The 19,865-nt window shown below is 42.3% G+C and overlaps 1 protein-coding gene across 1 annotated transcript in view; it reads right to left on the reverse strand.

Moving 5' to 3' along the window:
- LOC108710748 (importin-8-like) overlaps positions 1-18,666 on the reverse strand; it is a 45,078-nt gene extending 26,412 nt beyond the window's left edge. The window contains exons 1-12 of the mRNA XM_018251908.2: positions 18,451-18,666; positions 16,780-16,861; positions 16,511-16,667; positions 15,845-16,003; positions 15,539-15,695; positions 15,204-15,293; positions 15,025-15,119; positions 14,747-14,831; positions 13,788-13,922; positions 13,556-13,655; positions 3,062-3,138; positions 2,871-2,987 (exon numbers count right to left, since the gene is read on the reverse strand). Of these exons, the coding sequence (XP_018107397.1) occupies positions 2,871-2,987; positions 3,062-3,138; positions 13,556-13,655; positions 13,788-13,922; positions 14,747-14,831; positions 15,025-15,119; positions 15,204-15,293; positions 15,539-15,695; positions 15,845-16,003; positions 16,511-16,667; positions 16,780-16,861; positions 18,451-18,534 (1,338 nt within the window). The 5' untranslated portion in view covers positions 18,535-18,666. The remainder of the gene's footprint in view (positions 1-2,870; positions 2,988-3,061; positions 3,139-13,555; positions 13,656-13,787; positions 13,923-14,746; positions 14,832-15,024; positions 15,120-15,203; positions 15,294-15,538; positions 15,696-15,844; positions 16,004-16,510; positions 16,668-16,779; positions 16,862-18,450) is intronic.
- Between the last annotated feature and the right edge of the window lie 1,199 nt (positions 18,667-19,865).

Genomic DNA, 19,865 nt, shown 5'->3' on the forward strand with positions numbered 1-19,865 from the left:
CTGCCAAACAGATACAAAAGGATTAGTCAAAGTATCAAGCTAAGCTGTACAGAGGCTTTATAACTTTATGTCACTTGCACGGAACATTTTGTACAAAAGGGGGCACATTTATTGGTCTGGGGTAACTGGTCAGATAACACAGTCATCTTGCATACAGCCCCCCCCCCCCCAAGTATTTTCTGTGTGGCAAGGCAGCCAATCACCCTTCACTGATCATGTAAATTATAGGCAATCCAGTTAACTCAGTTAACTCAATAGACTATCGGCACAGCACTGGGTGCAAAAGTTGCACACAACTTAAAATCATCTATTAAAGGGGTTATTCCCTTTAGAGTATGATGTAGAGAGTGATATTCGGAGAAAATTTGCAGTTGGTTTTCAATTTTTATTATTTGTGGTTTTTGAGTTATTTCACTTTTTATTCAGCAGCCCTTCAGTTTACAGTTTCAGCAATCTGGTTGCTAGGATCCAAATCACCCTAGCAACCATGCATTGATTTGAATAAGAGACTGGAATATGAATAGGAGAGGGACATAATAAAAAGAAGATTAATAAAAAGTTGCAATAACATTACATTTGTAGTCTTACAGAGCTTTTGTTTTTAGATGGAGTCAGTGACCCAATTTGAAAGGCTGGAAACAGTCAGAAGAAGGCAAATCATATATAAACTATATAAAAAAATGAAGGCCAAGCTGCTTAGAATTAGCCATTCAATAAGATATTAAAAGTGAACTTAAAGGTGAACCACCCCTTAAGCTGTTGCACTGATGCCCCCTACTAAGTTGCAAAGGCAGCAGGCATTACACCTACCATTAACGAGGGATTAAGTACAGAGCTACCTGTCAGTGATATGTGTGCTGGTCCGGAATCTTTGGGGCCCATGGGTTACGCGTCCTGCTGCTAATGTCATCTAAAGAAGCTTGGTGGGTTTGACCATTGAATTTCATTATCGACCTCGGACAGGGTTGGGCACAACGTATATGTAACAGTGCTATTTACTAACCAATGCAACTGTGTGCCCATGTATTTTGGCGGAAATAAAAAGACAAAGCATTGCATCCATTCCTGTAGTTTCCCCCCTATAAGTTACTGAAGCCTATATATAATGTTATAAAAAGAAGAAAAATCCTCTCTCTAAAATCTTGTATCACTAAAAGACATCCAGCCCCTCTACACAACCACCATTTGAGGCGTTCACTAGGAATCACAATTTGCAAAACTCACATTATTTTAGATATTTACTGATTAGACATTATATTTAGAAGCTCGCCGGCAATCTGGTTGCTAGGGCCCAAATTACCCTAGCAACCATGAATTGATTTGAATGAGAGACTGGAATATGAATAGGAGAGGTCTGAATAGAAAGAGGAGTAATAAAATGTAGCAATAACAATTCATTTGTAGCCTTACAGAGCATTTGTTTTTAGATGGGGTCAGTGACCCCCATTTGAAAGCTGGAAAGAATCAGAAGAAGGCCAATAAAAAAGGGGAAAAAAACCAAAGGTCATTTGAAAAGTTGATTAGCCATTCTATAACATACTAAAACTTAAATTGAAGGTGAATAATCCCTTTAAAGGGGTGGTTCATCTTTAAGTATAATAGAGACAGTGATATTCTGAGAACTAATGGTCCTCACTTTTTATGGTTTTTCAGTTATTTAGGTTTTTGTTCAGCTGCAAAAACACCATACTGGGGAGCCACTATCTGGTTGCTTGGGTCTTATTTTCCCTAGCTACCAGGCATTTATGTGAATAAGACTAGAATATGAATAGGAGAGGGATGAAGCCTCTCAGAGGCTGCAGGGGTCACTGACTCCCATATGACAGCTGGAAAGAGGTAGAAGAGGAGGGCAACTAACTCAAAAACTATATAAAAGTATCAGACCTGTTATCCAGGATGCTCAGGACATGGGGTTTTCTGGATAACGGTTATTTCCGTAATTTGCATCTTCATACCTTAAGTCTACTAGAAAATCATTTAAACATTAAATAAACCCAATAGGCTGGTTTTGCTTCCAATAAAGATTAATTATATTTTAGTTGGGATCAAGTACAAGCTACTGTTTTATTATTACAGATAAAAAGGAAATCATTTTTAATCATTTGGATTATTTGGATAAAACAGAGTCTATGGGAGACAGCGTTTCCGTAATTCTGAGCTTTCTAGAAAATGTGTTTCTGGATATCAGATCCCATACCTGTATAACGAATTGAAAATTTGCCAGGATTAGGACATTCTAGAACGTACTAAAAATTAACCGAAAGGTTTAATCTCACTCTTGTATAAAGAATTGTCACACAAAATTCTGCAAGTAGACCTTCTTGAACATTCCCAATCTTGACAGTCAGCAATCCACAAAGTGACAGCAAGTGCTTGGTGCTGCCACTCTGAAAAGATTGACATTCCCTACACAACAGGATGTCATTAGAAAAGGAAAATTTTACTCACACCCAAAATATTATGAACAAGAGGAACAATGGCTTCCCTGGGGACTCAATGCAGAGTCACTGCAAGTTCCCCCTAATGGTAGCTTCATGTCCGCAATGTCCTCTCTTCTCTAGCTTTCCTAATAACTGACTGCAGAAATGTATCAAGGGGCTTTATTGTACATTGTTGGTGTTGTTATCTCTCTCTCTCAAAAAAAAAAAAAAAAAAAGGGAAGAGCATTTGAAAGAATAGAATACAAGGAATCATTTGAAAGCTGGAAAGATGTAGAAGAGAAAATTCAAACAATAGAAAAAAAAAAATAATGAAGACCAATTGCAAAGTTGCTAGGAAGAGGACATTCTAGAACATATTATGAACCGGCCAATTGAGAATGATTCTATGCTGCATGTGTACCCTGAGAGACACAGATACTACCAACTTACCTTCAATAATATCTCTGCCAGGGACCCCACCACGTGCAGCGCTCCGTCCATCTTCCTTGGATCTACTGAGGTGCCGGTGAGAATCTGGTAACAGAAAGTCATCATCTTCGGCAAGACCTAAGGCAGAAAGAGACCGTTACCATCCGGCTGTGAATAAGCAGCCCTACCCCACGGTTCAGCTGCTGACTCACCTCTTTCCTCTTTTTGGAAGCAGTGTACAGAAGATTCTGCGCTGCTGTCGCTGGGGACACATAGTCTTCAAAAACATCTGAATCACACAACCACAAGTACATAAAGTCTAGGTAAGTTGTTACAAGCATTCAACTATATGTATATAGTATATGTGGCCACTAGGGGGCAATGTTTGCTTGGAATCTACACAGGAAACTGCACAAATATTTGCAGCTATAGGCAGCTCCTACTTCAAATAAAATACTCAATAAGGGAATACAGGGTTATGGAAGATAGCTCATAGTACAAGTTGATCCAGGGACTAGTCCGATTGTCATCTTGGAGTCAAGGATAAAGGTCGTTTGACGTTGGACAATGCTGTGTTACAAATAAAAACACTTTACTAGAGTGTGCTGATCCATGCATCAATTGTATCATTCCAATTGATTGTGCACCTCGCCTGCAACAAAGACAGAGTGCGGACACCCAAGCATCCATCTATCTATCTATCTATATAAAATCCTCCCCAGAAGAAGCCGCACTGCTCAGGACTTATCAAGAAATATAGATGTTTATTGAAAAACTAACGTTTCAGCTGCAACATCAGCCTTTGTCAAAGTTACACTAGTTTAAAAATGTTACCCTTAAATACCCATGTTATGGCGCGAAAATACCACAAACCCTCCCCCATGACGTGTTCCCATGTAATTATTCTAATTAGATACATCCCCCAATAATACAAATCAATAATACTATAGCATAGAGTGGTTAATTGGTGACACTCATATTTTGAATATTTCAAATATTATTGTAATAATTTTTTATATTAGTGTGAGAAGTGCACTGACATGATTTGCATCATTATATTTTAGGTTCCTGCACATGAAGGAGTTAAAGTCTGTACACGTTGGGGATGAACGAATGAACTGTTATAACCAATTACTCTCCAGCATCGGGTTGGCGCACTAATGGTGTGCGCTGAATTTCACTGCACAGAATGGATTGACACATGAAGCACGGGGTATGGTAACCTGGGGCTGTCACATGAGGGGGCGATCGGATTGCGCCTTGGATTTTACAGCGATCACACAGAGGGTGGATCGCACTGAAAGTCTATGCACTTACTTGCGGTGAGCAGTGGGAGCACGGTGTCACTTGGATTGGGGATATGTAGATACGGGTGCGTGATGGTGGCGGCTGCACGGAAGCGGTAAGCCTGTATTATTATTACTTCATTTTGATGTGTATTTTACTGCCTTTTTGCTGGTTTATATGAAGAACAACTGCAGACACTGTTCATAGCAACTGGGAGTCCCTCTGGCCTTTTTGCAACACTGGAGTCAATTGATGTGATTCTTATCTGACACATTTGTTACCATTCAGGGATCGAATTGAATGACTGAACTGATAAGCATGCTACCACTCTATGCTATAGTATTATTGATTTGTATTATTGGGGGATGTATCTAATTAGTATAATTACATGGGAACACGTCATAGGGGGAGGGTTTGTGGTATTTTCGCGCCATAACATGGGTATTTAAGGGTAACATTTTTAAACTTGTGTAACTTTGACAAAGGCTGATGTTGCAGCCGAAACGTTAGTTTTTCAATAAACATCTATATTTCTTGATAAGTCCTGAGCAGTGCGGCTTCTTCTGGGGAGGATTGTATGCACCCAGGCGACGTGAATGCATTTATCGTGAGTGCTGGGAGTTCGGGGAAATATATATAGATATACCGTATATACTCGAGTATAAGCCGAGTTTTTCAGCCCCCAAAATATGCTGAAAAACTCTACCTCGGCTTATACTCGGTTCAAGCGCAAAAACGGTCGCCGGCATCCAAGAATAGTCGCCGGCGTCCAAGAATAGTCTCCAAGAATATTCGCCGGCATCCAAAAATGAGACGCCGGCACCTCCAATGGGAGCAGAAACCCACAATTTTTTGATTGAAACTTGCCAGAAGCTGCTGCATTTCTCACCCTAGTCTTATACTCAAGTCAATAAGCTTTCCCAGTTTTTGGAGGTAAAATTAGGTACCTTTTATATATATATATATATATATATATATATATATTGTTATATTTGTTACCATTTGGGGATCTGATTTAATGATTGAGAAGACGAGTTCGATACAATTGCAAACTATAACAGCATGCATTTGCACTAGTTGAGGATATATTAAATCAGGATAATTACATGTGCTTACGTCAGAGAGGGAGGGTTGGGGATATGTTCGCGCCATAGTTTGGGTATTTAAGGGTAAATGTTTTAATGTATGTTACTTTGACAAAGGCTGGTGTCGCAGCCGAAACGTTAGTGTGTTCAATAAAAGTATTACTTCACAATAAGTCCTGAGTAGTGCGGCTTCCTTGGGAGAGGATTATATATATATATATAATCCTCTCCCAAGGAAGCCGCACTACTCAGGACTTATTGTGAAGTAATACTTTTATTGAACACACTAACGTTTCGGCTGCGACACCAGCCTTTGTCAAAGTAACATACATTAAAACATTTACCCTTAAATACCCAAACTATGGCGCGAACATATCCCCAACCCTCCCTCTCTGACGTAAGCACATGTAATTATCCTGATTTAATATATCCTCAACTAGTGCAAATGCATGCTGTTATAGTTTGCAATTGTATCGAACTCGTCTTCTCAATCATTAAATCAGATCCCCAAATGGTAACAAATATAACAAGTAAGTATCGCTTCACTTGTCACTACAGTAATACCCCGATACAGTGTTGCAATTAAGCCCCGCTGGCTCCCTGACATTATGAGCAGTATCTGTATATAAAGCTGCCAAGTCACATCATCAAATACATATCCGATTCAAATAATAATCATATCAGATTCAAATAATAATATTAAAAGCTTACCGCTCATGTGTCACCACCACCGACGCACACCCGTGATGGCCCATCAATAGTGTCTCCTGCTCCCAATATTTACCACAAAATGAGAGTCGGAACCAAGTGTGATCCACCGTCTATACGATCCCCGTGAAAACAAATAAGATCAGATCGCCCATGTAAGTGACAGAAAGCCCCGTGTTCCATGTGTTAATCCATAGTATTGCGTGTAATACGCCGCGCACAGCAAATGCGTCAGCATAGTATCGCCGTATGATAGGCTAAAGCAATTCATTCATTCCCCCGTGAGTGTGTCTCCCGATCTGTGGACACTGGCCGTCTCCTGTCAGTTAGGCGTCCTGTACCACAATCAAATCGTGCATCTGTCAAATATATACAAGTGCTGGGACAATTATCGGATCATGGTGAATCCCATCATACCGTGTCACCATATAACCACATCATGGAAAAAACCTAAAATTACAAAATAGCAGGAAATCATTTTGGTTAGCAGATACATAAGGTGTATAGCTGTATTTAATCGGTCTCAAGAATCCTAAAATCTTAGATAAAAGATTTAATAAAAACCAAAGATCGTATTGTACTCACCCCCTGAATAGAGAGCCTGAGATAACCTAGCAAAAAGCAGGTAGTGAATTCTCAATCTTGCACTAGTTTATCACAATCAGGTCAGATATTAGTCTTGCATGTCAAAGTAATCCCTCAATCAAATATATCTCTCCCTTTTAATGCAGAACTGTGCTAATCAGGTAGTTCCCACCTAGAGGAGTATATTATGTCCCCGTTAAAACTCTACATAAACCAGCACTATTCCCCACATCCCTAACCCGACCCCTAAAAACATTAACCACATTCCTGTATTCCTATAGTTACCTGACGTGACAAGTAACCCAATTGCCATTATACCTATTTGGTAAAGGAATGAGTTAAAAAGGACAAATAGCATATAGTCACCCAATATCCATTAATCACTGAATCCTAGATTATCAATTTTCTTTTCAAAGTTAAACTTCAATTGCTTAATCATCACAACGTATTATATGTACACCCCCTAATAGAAAGGTGAATAGGACACCATCTCATTAAGTCCACCCGGGCTGATCGTGTTGAGTCTATGGATCCATCTCAATTCAGCTTGCAATAGTAATTTTTCGCGGTCCCCGCCTCTGATTGGTATCGGAATATGGTCAATAATCATGCACCGAAAGCTTGCCAGGGTATGCTTGTATTTCAGGAAATGAGTTGCCACAGGGGTCTCTGCCTTGCCAGTCTCCAGTGCCTGTCGTATTGAACTTCTGTGGTTGGCCATCCGGTCTCGTAGGTTAGTGATTGTTTTACCTATATAAAATAATCCACAGGGACATTTGATGAAGTAAATCAAAAATTTAGATGTACAGGTAAGTCTATACTTAATCTCTATCTTCTTTCCTGTGTGCGGATGGTGGAAGGAAGGCCCCACTATCATGTGGCTGCAGGTGATGCACGAAGGGCATCTATAACACCCATTCTTTGCTGCAGACAACCACGTCCTAGTTTCTCCACTCTGATAACAATGTACTGGATCCGTTTTTACGAGAAGGTCTCGTAAGTTCCGTCCCCGTCTGTATGAGATCCGCGGTTTACATCTAAAGATAGGGGGTAGTGTTCTATCTCTCTCAAGTACAGACAATGTGTATGTATAGCATCTATCAAAGGTCTGTTGTCTGGAGTAAAAGTAGTTACAAAGGTCAATCTCGTATCGGTCCTCTCACGACCCGCTGAGGGTGCCTTCTCCAGTAGATCATCCTGAGTATGCTCCATTGCTTTATCTTTATATTCAAGCAAATCCTGCCGTTTATAGCCCCTTTGGACAAATCGCTCTATCAGATCATCAAGTTGTTCATCAAGCGTGGTGCGTTCAGTATTATTTCTAACCATCCGGATCATTTGAGAGTACGGAATACTCTGCAGTGTGTGTGGTGGATGGCACGAGGTATATAGTAATATAGTATTGCGATCCGTGGGTTTCCTATAGGTGGTTGTTTGAAAGCTCCCCTCATCCAGTTTCACTGTAAGATCCAAAAAGGAGACCTGCTTTCTGTCAATGGAGGCAGTGAACCTAATGGTCGAGTCTAGCGAGTTTAAATCATGTAGCATTTGATCAAACTGCTGCTTGGTCCCTGTCCATACAAGGAACAGGTCATCGATGAACCGATATAGCCTGTGTATAAACTTGCCATACTGTGGTAGTATCCTCTTCTCCTCATACTTTGCCATATAGAGGTTCGCGAAAGAAGGAGCCACATTTGACCCCATACTTGTACCACTGATCTGCAAAAAGTACGACAGTTCAAACTTAAAGTAATTGCAAGTGAGGCATAATCGTAAAAGATCCACCAGAAAATCGATATGAGGGCGTTTGTTGTCAGGAAATTCACATAGAAACTCACGGACCGTCTGAATGCCTTCCTCGATCGGGATCACAGTATAGAGTGAAGCCACATCCATCGTCACCAGCCAAGACCCCATCGGTAAAGGGACAGCTCCCCGGATTTTCTTCAGGAAATCACCTGTGTCACTGATATAAGAGGAAGTTTGCATAACGACAGGTTGCAAAAAATAATCCACATATCTCGCCAATGGCTGTAATAAGGAGCCTCTCGCACTCACAATGGGGCGGCCAGGGGGTGTTTTATCATCCTTGTGTATTTTAGGGAGAGTGTATATTATTGGACAAATAGGATGTTCACTCCTTAAAAAAATTTTTGTAGTTTCAGTGAGGTAGCCCATAGTGTAGCCCATGTCAATCATATTGTCAATCCGGATCTTAAATTTAACTGTGGGGTCCCCGGAGAGTTGTTGATATACGGACTTATCTCCTAGTTGACGTAAAATCTCCCCCCTGTACTCACTATAATTCTGCACCACCACTGCTCCACCCTTATCAGCAGGTCTTATTACAATATTAGTGTTATTAGATAGAGATTGTATAGCTTCGTATTCAGCTTTCGTTACATTGGGACGTGTCATCCTCCCTGGGATTACCTTATGAGTCTCATCTACCAGGAGACGGGTGAAAACCTGACCTCCACACGGAGTGAACTTGCAGCGTTTGAAAGTGCACATCTGGCCTGTCTATCTTCAGATACTGACACCAAATGGCTGGAGAAATTACAGCAACAGCTATCTCGCTATACTACGGATCTGCATAAGTTTAAGAAGCAGAAGGTGGTGACAGTCAATGCTGACTATCAGAATAGACGGGTCTATCGATGGCTGACTGGTGGTGAGATGAACCAACTAAGTAGAACACAGAGATTCCAGACAGCAGGGCATGCTTCTCGCCTTGATTCCTCTGCATATACCTCTAATTCCTCTGATGTGGATACCCCTGAAGTGAACAGGAGAAGATGGAATCCAAGAGGGAGAGGTGGGCGTTCCTATCCACCAAACAGTGGACGTGAGGGAATGGGATCCCAGACACCCTCTTCTGCATCTCTTGGCTCCACCCCTTTTTTAGATCGGGGCCCACAGGCGGTCGACAGGGAAGGCCGCACAAAAGAAGGGGTGGGATTAAACACAAGATCCACAACAAGAGGAGTGAAACCACCGAGAAAGTGATCTTCAACTTAAGCTCTCAGGTACTGAATGAAGCTGAAATCAAATTGTTAACAAAAGGCTTGTCATTTATTCCTTCTTTTCACAGTAAACCTTTGGATATGATGACTGACATTTATAGATTTCAGCGATCATTGAAATTGAAAGAACATTTTCGAGTACCAGGTCAGCAGGTTGAAACTTTCAAAGCAAAAAGTCACTTCGAACCAGCTAACACACCCAAGTCCATAGAGGCATTCACCCGTCTCCTGGTAGATGAGACTCATAAGGTAATCCCAGGGAGGATGACACGTCCCAATGTAACGAAAGCTGAATACGAAGCTATACAATCTCTATCTAATAACACTAATATTGTAATAAGACCTGCTGATAAGGGTGGAGCAGTGGTGGTGCAGAATTATAGTGAGTACAGGGGGGAGATTTTACGTCAACTAGGAGATAAGTCCGTATATCAACAACTCTCCGGGGACCCCACAGTTAAATTTAAGATCCGGATTGACAATATGATTGACATGGGCTACACTATGGGCTACCTCACTGAAACTACAAAAAATTTTTTAAGGAGTGAACATCCTATTTGTCCAATAATATACACTCTCCCTAAAATACACAAGGATGATAAAACACCCCCTGGCCGCCCCATTGTGAGTGCGAGAGGCTCCTTATTACAGCCATTGGCGAGATATGTGGATTATTTTTTGCAACCTGTCGTTATGCAAACTTCCTCTTATATCAGTGACACAGGTGATTTCCTGAAGAAAATCCGGGGAGCTGTCCCTTTACCGATGGGGTCTTGGCTGGTGACGATGGATGTGGCTTCACTCTATACTGTGATCCCGATCGAGGAAGGCATTCAGACGGTCCGTGAGTTTCTATGTGAATTTCCTGACAACAAACGCCCTCATATCGATTTTCTGGTGGATCTTTTACGATTATGCCTCACTTGCAATTACTTTAAGTTTGAACTGTCGTACTTTTTGCAGATCAGTGGTACAAGTATGGGGTTAAATGTGGCTCCTTCTTTCGCGAACCTCTATATGGCAAAGTATGAGGAGAAGAGGATACTACCACAGTATGGCAAGTTTATACACAGGCTATATCGGTTCATCGATGACCTGTTCCTTGTATGGACAGGGACCAAGCAGCAGTTTGATCAAATGCTACATGATTTAAACTCGCTAGACTCGACCATTAGGTTCACTGCCTCCATTGACAGAAAGCAGGTCTCCTTTTTGGATCTTACAGTGAAACTGGATGAGGGGAGCTTTCAAACAACCACCTATAGGAAACCCACGGATCGCAATACTATATTACTATATACCTCGTGCCATCCACCACACACACTGCAGAGTATTCCGTACTCTCAAATGATCCGGATGGTTAGAAATAATACTGAACGCACCACGCTTGATGAACAACTTGATGATCTGATAGAGCGATTTGTCCAAAGGGGCTATAAACGGCAGGATTTGCTTGAATATAAAGATAAAGCAATGGAGCATACTCAGGATGATCTACTGGAGAAGGCACCCTCAGCGGGTCGTGAGAGGACCGATACGAGATTGACCTTTGTAACTACTTTTACTCCAGACAACAGACCTTTGATAGATGCTATACATACACATTGTCTGTACTTGAGAGAGATAGAACACTACCCCCTATCTTTAGATGTAAACCGCGGATCTCATACAGACGGGGACGGAACTTACGAGACCTTCTCGTAAAAACGGATCCAGTACATTGTTATCAGAGTGGAGAAACTAGGACGTGGTTGTCTGCAGCAAAGAATGGGTGTTATAGATGCCCTTCGTGCATCACCTGCAGCCACATGATAGTGGGGCCTTCCTTCCACCATCCGCACACAGGAAAGAAGATAGAGATTAAGTATAGACTTACCTGTACATCTAAATTTTTGATTTACTTCATCAAATGTCCCTGTGGATTATTTTATATAGGTAAAACAATCACTAACCTACGAGACCGGATGGCCAACCACAGAAGTTCAATACGACAGGCACTGGAGACTGGCAAGGCAGAGACCCCTGTGGCAACTCATTTCCTGAAATACAAGCATACCCTGGCAAGCTTTCGGTGCATGATTATTGACCATATTCCGATACCAATCAGAGGCGGGGACCGCGAAAAATTACTATTGCAAGCTGAATTGAGATGGATCCATAGACTCAACACGATCAGCCCGGGTGGACTTAATGAGATGGTGTCCTATTCACCTTTCTATTAGGGGGTGTACATATAATACGTTGTGATGATTAAGCAATTGAAGTTTAACTTTGAAAAGAAAATTGATAATCTAGGATTCAGTGATTAATGGATATTGGGTGACTATATGCTATTTGTCCTTTTTTAACTCATTCCTTTACCAAATAGGTATAATGGCAATTGGGTTACTTGTCACGTCAGGTAACTATAGGAATACAGGAATGTGGTTAATGTTTTTAGGGGTCGGGTTAGGGATGTGGGGAATAGTGCTGGTTTATGTAGAGTTTTAACGGGGACATAATATACTCCTCTAGGTGGGAACTACCTGATTAGCACAGTTCTGCATTAAAAGGGAGAGATATATTTGATTGAGGGATTACTTTGACATGCAAGACTAATATCTGACCTGATTGTGATAAACTAGTGCAAGATTGAGAATTCACTACCTGCTTTTTGCTAGGGTATCTCAGGCTCTCTATTCAGGGGGTGAGTACAATACAATCTTTGGTTTTTATTAAATCTTTTATCTAAGATTTTAGGATTCTTGAGACCGATTAAATACAGCTATACACCTTATGTATCTGCTAACCAAAATGATTTTCCTGCTATTTTGTAATTTTAGGTTTTTTCCATGATGTGGTTATATGGTGACACGGTATGATGGGATTCACCATGATCCGATAATTGTCCCAGCACTTGTATATATTTGACAGATGCACGATTTGATTGTGGTACAGGACGCCTAACTGACAGGAGACGGCCAGTGTCCACAGATCGGGAGACACACTCACGGGGAATGAATGAATTGCTTTAGCCTATCATACGGCGATACTATGCTGACGCATTTGCTGTGCGCGGCGTATTACACGCAATACTATGGATTAACACATGGAACACGGGGCTTTCTGTCACTTACATGGGCGATCTGATCTTATTTGTTTTCACGGGGATCGTATAGACGGTGGATCACACTTGGTTCCGACTCTCATTTTGTGGTAAATATTGGGAGCAGGAGACACTATTGATGGGCCATCACGGGTGTGCGTCGGTGGTGGTGACACATGAGCGGTAAGCTTTTAATATTATTATTTGAATCTGATATGATTATTATTTGAATCGGATATGTATTTGATGATGTGACTTGGCAGCTTTATATACAGATACTGCTCATAATGTCAGGGAGCCAGCGGGGCTTAATTGCAACACTGTATCGGGGTATTACTGTAGTGACAAGTGAAGCGATACTTACTTGTTATATTTGTTACCATTTGGGGATCTGATTTAATGATTGAGAAGACGAGTTCGATACAATTGCAAACTATAACAGCATGCATTTGCACTAGTTGAGGATATATTAAATCAGGATAATTACATGTGCTTACGTCAGAGAGGGAGGGTTGGGGATATGTTCGCGCCATAGTTTGGGTATTTAAGGGTAAATGTTTTAATGTATGTTACTTTGACAAAGGCTGGTGTCGCAGCCGAAACGTTAGTGTGTTCAATAAAAGTATTACTTCACAATAAGTCCTGAGTAGTGCGGCTTCCTTGGGAGAGGATCGTATGAAGTTTCACGTGGCATGCACCCAGGCTATCAGAGAAGATTTATCGTGAGTGCTGGGATTTGGGGGAAGTATATATATATATATATATATATATATATATATATATCTATATCTATATATATCTATCAACCTAACATATTACATGTAATAACTATGTATGTAAAGAAGTATTTTAACATGTTTGGCTCTGATAGAATGACCACCCGAAGAGGTGGGCCCCGATATAGAAAGATTGGCGAAAATATATTACCGAACTTCATGCGTATATACTCGTAGGGGTCGTCCTGCCACAGATCCTCATCCTCGTCCTTGTAGCACATCAGAGGGAAAATTACTTCTTCCGAAATGCCCTAATTAAGAGGGACATGATCACAAGTTTTCACGCATATATCTGTTCTGTGCATATATTCTAATCTAAGGGAAACGACATGGCAGCTTCCATCCATATGTGCATGCTAGGAAATGCTGTAATCTGGACTTACCTTTATGTGTGGCTTCAGCTGCTTCCAGGTGACTGCGTGTGACACTCCCAGGTTCAGGTAATTGAGTGTCTGCTGCAGAACGCGAGGTGCCACGTATTGTTTCTGTCTGTGCTGATCCAACACTTTCAGCAGAACCTGGGGAAGAGGAGACACAGGCCATGATATAAGAAATTACAATTAAAGGGGTTGTTCACCTTCCAATGCTTTTTTCAGTTCAGTTGGTTTCAGATAGTTCACCAGAAATAAAGACTTTTTTCAATTACTTTCTATTTCCTATGTGTGACATTTTTATCTAATATTGAAGCGTTAATCTAATTTTTCACCTTTCTAAGCATCTCTGGGGGGAGATGCTGCTGAGAAATGTATCAACTAAATGTAAAATTGTAACAGTTTTTAGAGTCTTCACCTGAATTACTGAGCTGCCAGACTGACATAGGACATAGAGACACGGACATTAAATTTAAACTTAGACTTTGGAATTATAGTAAAAAATAAAAATGGAAAGTAATTGAAAAACGTCTTTTTTTCAGTTCAGTGGTTTTCAGATTGTTCTCCAGAAATAGTGTTTGGAAGGTGAACCACCCCTTTAACATCAATCACTCCTATAGCTGCATTCTAATAGTTGTTGTAAATTATGAACTAAGTGCCCAGTGACAGACAATATTGGGGTGACTGGTTGGCCAATCAGAAGTTGAGGAAGTGGTAGCATTGTAAAACAACTAAAAAATAAGAAATGTCAAGAGACAGCATCAAGCCCACCATAGCCCTTTATGTTCTTTGGTTCTACCATGTAAAACAATGGGACAAACTTTAGTTCTCCTCCAAATCAGTTTGCTGAGTCAAAAATAGCAGTGCATAAACATATAAACATACAATGCTGCTGCCAACAGCAATTGCATTTGCAAATATCTGTAAAACTATGTATATGGTATATGGAGGCTTCTGTTTTAATACATTACCTGCAAAACTCCAACGGCATAGTTCTTCAGAAAATACTCTGAAAATTCAAAATATTCTTTGGTGACACTGCCGGGGCTCCCGTACCTGCAAAGACAGACAAAAATAAAATCAGTTGTACCCCAGGGGGACCCCGAGTGGTCTGAACGCGGTGGTATGTGTAATTATGTGACTAATAATAGGGCCCTCCTGAAATAATGTAGTATAATGAAATACAAAGGGAATATTGGGATTGGCTAGCGAGAGGATCACAGACATCACATGACAGGGTGAGAGATACCGTTCAAATAGACGGGTGATGACGTGAAGAGCCCACTTCTTGCACTTCCACCAGATCAGCTCCGGGCGGTCGTCTTCATCCACTTGCAGTGTCTCCTGTTGGACAGGACACAGGTTCCCTATGGATTGTGCTATCGCTATACAATACTCTAGATGCTTTTAATCTAAAGTCAGACTTACCGGAGGGACATCCCTGTCGGCGATCGCGCTGAAAATCCCCATCCATTGTGTCATCATTTGGTTGTTCACCAATTGGAGTGGAAGGGCGTACTATGGAAGGGAAAAGACAGAGCAAGACTGTAGCCACTGAGCATGCTGGGAACTGCAGTCTGGAGTGAGGAGAGTACAATGGACAGGAAAAGACAGTAGAGCAAGAATGCAGCCACTGAGCATGCTGGGAACTGCAGTCTGGAGTGGAAGGGCGTACCAAGGACGGCAAAAGACAAAGTACAGCAAGACTGTAGCCACGGAGCATGGTGGGAAATGCACTAGAGGAGTACAAGTGTCAATCTTACCTGGATAAGTGCATAGAATATCTTAAGTATTTGCTTCTGCATGAGCACAGAGTAATGGGAGGGATCTGGGAGTAACTGGACAATCTGCTGCTGGAGTCTAGGTAGGAAGATTTGCATGGCAGCAATGAGGGGTGCCCGTTCATCTGCCTTCTTGTACCTGCAGGAAACACCAAGGTTTTAATGCCAGGCTGGATACCCACATATAGTATTGACAGCACGATGGCATAGTTAAAAATTGGCTGATTTTAAGCTAAGCTGCGAGCAGCCAATCACTTGCTTGGCCTATGGTAACCATTTCCCACTTACTCATACGTCTTCACAAGCTGATACAAGCAGAGCAGGCTGCCCAACCAGCTGGCAGTGTTCTGTGACTGTAGGTATAAGCCAATCTTGTCCACTACTCCGGTCCAGCGGCCTGGGAAGTCGTGTTTGATCATAACTCGGAGGCAGAGAGTCAGCTGCGCCCTGGGGGGAATGGAAATATGCTGAGAATCAATAAGATACACAGAGAACACTAAGCATGTGCAGAGCCACCGACACTCAAAAGATACCGAACATGATCCACGATGGCGAGCCCCATGGACATATTAAAGGGGTTGGTCACTTTACAAACACTTTTTTTCAGTTCAGTTGTTCAGAAATAAAAACTTTTTTCAATTACTTTTCATTTTTTATGTTTTACCATTTTCACAAAATCTAAGTTTGAATTTGAATGTCCCTGTCTCTGGTGTTGGAGTCTGGCAGCTCAGTAATTCAGGTGCAGACTCTAAACAGTTACAATTTTGTACTGTATTAGCAACTATTGTATCAACTCTAACAGCTGCCTTTAATGAAACCCAGAGATTCTGTTCAGCAGGGACAAATATAAATGTGTCAACTAAATGTATCAATTTAGAACAGTTTACAGGGTTGACGGCCCCCCTCCCCCAGAGCTGCTAGAAGGTGAAAAAAAAAATTTCCTATCTATCTCACCTCACCAAATCTGGAGAGCGGATTATTCCTTCTACGATATTTTCTCTGATTTGATGGCGGTCGTTTTCGTGAATGTTGAATGGAAAAACTACTTCCCCGGGCTGCGGCTCCCGATCTGGCCAGTACTGAGTCACCATGTTCTTTAGATAAATAGCCGCTTTTAAAGAGACAGGACATCTGGTTGAGCAAATAACTGCACCCTTGCATGGAATGACAGTTGTTGATCCCACAACTGTCAGGCATAGCCATTTATATACCCGCAGACTTACCTGCCTGGCGCACTGGAAACTCCACCTGGTCAGACACGATGATCTGCAGCAGGGTCGGGGCGAAGCTGATGATCTTGTAGGACTGTGGGAATAAAGGCAGTAAATACTAGAGAGCCATTGTATAGTGCAGTTCTACTGGAAGTGATGAGGTGATTGGGTGCTGTACACAAACACACTATATGGCCACCTACCTGTCCAACATTAATATGAAGCTGCTCCTCTCTTTGCTGCTAAAGTAGCATTAAAGAATCATGATCTAAGCTGGACCTAGAAAATCCAGGCTGGGGGGGGGGCGCTCAAGGAAAGATCATAGTGATAGATCCGATCTACATTACTACAGGTCACAAGAACACACAAGGAGTGATACCCAGGGAGTCATAACCACCCCACCAAAATCTAAATTTAGTTACATCCCACTCCCCTCAACAGGCCAAATCTAAAATGACAAACCTACAACCTGCTACCCCCCCCCCCCCATGGCAAACCTAGAGCAAAAACAACCGCCCCATCCCTGCAAGGCCCAAAACAGATGTAGAGAAAAATATTACAAATGCAGAACGATACCCTACACCCTCCCCAATGCAAATCTAGAATGGTACCCGTATAGCAAATCTAGAAGAGTACATATCTATGTCAAATCTAGAACAGTGCCCCCATGTCAAATCGAGAGCAGTAGCCCCGATGCCAGATCTTGAACGGTACACATATATTCCAACAATCCACACCAGTATCATATCTAGAACAATGCTCCCACATCAACTCTAGAACAGTGCACATCTATACCAGATATAGAACAATATCACCATATCAAATTTACAACTATGTCCCCATATATAATCTATAAGGTTACATTCACGTCAAATCTGGAAACGCACCGCCGTGTCAAATCTGGAACCGCACCCCTGTGTCAAATCTGGAACCGCACCCCTGTGTCAAATCTGGAACCGCACCCCGTGTCAAATCTGGAACCGCACCCCCGTGTCAAATCTGGAACCGCACCACCGTGTCAAATCTGGAACCGCACCCCCGTGTCAAATCTGGAACCGCACCCCGTGTAAAATCTGGAACCGCACCCCCCGTGTCAAATCTGGAACCGCACCCCCATGTCAAATCTGGAACCGTACCCCCATGTCAAATCTAGAACAGTACCCCCATGGCAGTGACAATCCTCATGGCAACTGTAGAGCAGTACCCCATGGAAAATCTCGAACAGTACCCCCATGTCAAATCATGAACAGTATCCATCTATGCCAGATAAAGAAATGTACAACACCCCCATGCCATTTCTAGAACAGTACTCATGCCAGTGACAATCCCCATGGCAACTCTAGAACAGTACTCTATGTGACTAAAGACAGCTCTAGAACAGCACCCCCATGGTAAATCTCAAACAGTATCATTATACCGAAAGTCAAATACAATACTTTACCTCTATGTCAAATCTAAATGACACATCTAGAACAGTAGCCCGCCCCATGGCAATGACAAATCTAGAACAGTAAATCTCATGGCAAAATAAGGCAGCACGCTAATACAAATCAGGAGAAGGACAAAGCAGGCCTCTAAGACTGGGCACTTTCCCCAAGCAAGCGTGCAAGTACGAAGCAGGGGTAAAAGTGAGCGACAACCCCAGGGCAATACATCCGCCAATATTGCTATTTATTCACCGACCTGGTTCAGTTCAGTCTCTGCCGCCAGGCGCATCTTCGGGTCGATCGTTCCCCTCAGAGCCTGGATAATCCGGTTCGGATCCATTGTGCGAGAGGCGGCGAGGCCGGGATGATTAAATAAACGGGCCGGCAAGACCACACAGGTAGAGATGCTGAGGAATCGGTCACTGCTAGTTCTAAGTTGAAAATGGGCCCGGTGATGTCACGGTCACATGTGTTACAAAACGATCATGTGATCCAACCACGTGACCGAGCTGTAGAGGATTAGCTATAATTCAGCGGTAAATTCAACAATGCAAAATCATGGATCCTTCGCTAGTGACAGGCTGCGATCTTCATATGAGCTACAACTTAATCCCTGGGGTAAAGCAAGTAACTTCTGCTTTAGGCTTGGTTCACTGTGATAACTCTGGTGTTCCTATGGGGGTGCTCGGTGTTGTCATGGGTTGGGGGTGACTGTGCCTTTGGATCTTTGTGTGGTTTGTGGGTCACTGTCCCAAAAAATACCTGCCTTCCTATATTCTTGATGTTTTTACCTAATTTAATGGCGATATTTTGTGTAAAAAATAAGAATGTACCAGAGCATTATACTTATTTAGATACAGAAGAATTGTGCTTAAAGGACCAGTAACATTAAAAATATTTTCAATACCCGTTAGTATTCAACAAAAAAAACACAAAGACAAATTAAACCTTAAAATCACTAAGTCTTTATTAAGAAATAACATACCGAAACTCCGCTTGTGCTCCTCTTCAGAAAAGGCGACAGTAGGGTTGCCACCTTTTGAAATGGTGGAGACCAGGCAGGTGAGGCGGGGTTGTGATGTTAGGGGCGGGGCCAGTGGCATAACTACCAGGGGAGCTGGGGGTACAACTGGGCCAGGGCCCGCACCCCCACAGGGTCCCCCCGGCAGATCGTGTGCAATGGAGTCGGCGGCAGCCGCAAAGAAAACGTGCACGGACGAGGGGGGGGGCGGCTGCACGGCCCGCCCCAAACTAGTTCCATTACTGGGCGGGGCTATGACAGATGGGCGTGCATGTGACATCAGGGGCGGGGCGATTGCTGATTGCCGTGTTAATCAAGGGAATCCTGTCCGGTTTTCCTTATTTGGCATACCGTGCAGAAAGTTTTACCGGGCTGTCCAGGTCAAAACCGGACAGGTGGCAATCCTAGGCAACAGGGCGACGATCCATTGTGCGGCACTCAATTTCTCCTCCCTGGCTATCTCCTATAAGGAAGGCAGAGATGGAGCACCGGATCGCCACAACAATGGATCGCCTTTTCTGAAGAGGAGCGCAAGCGGAGTTTCGGTAAGTTATTTCTTAATAAAGACTTGCGATTTCAAAGTTTTATTTGTCATTGTGTTTTGTTTTTTTCATTGTATACTAAAAAAATTGATGTTACTGGTCCTTTAA

This window comes from Xenopus laevis, chromosome 3L (genome assembly GCF_017654675.1).
Source record: "Xenopus laevis strain J_2021 chromosome 3L, Xenopus_laevis_v10.1, whole genome shotgun sequence".
NCBI lineage: Eukaryota > Metazoa > Chordata > Amphibia > Anura > Pipidae > Xenopus > Xenopus laevis.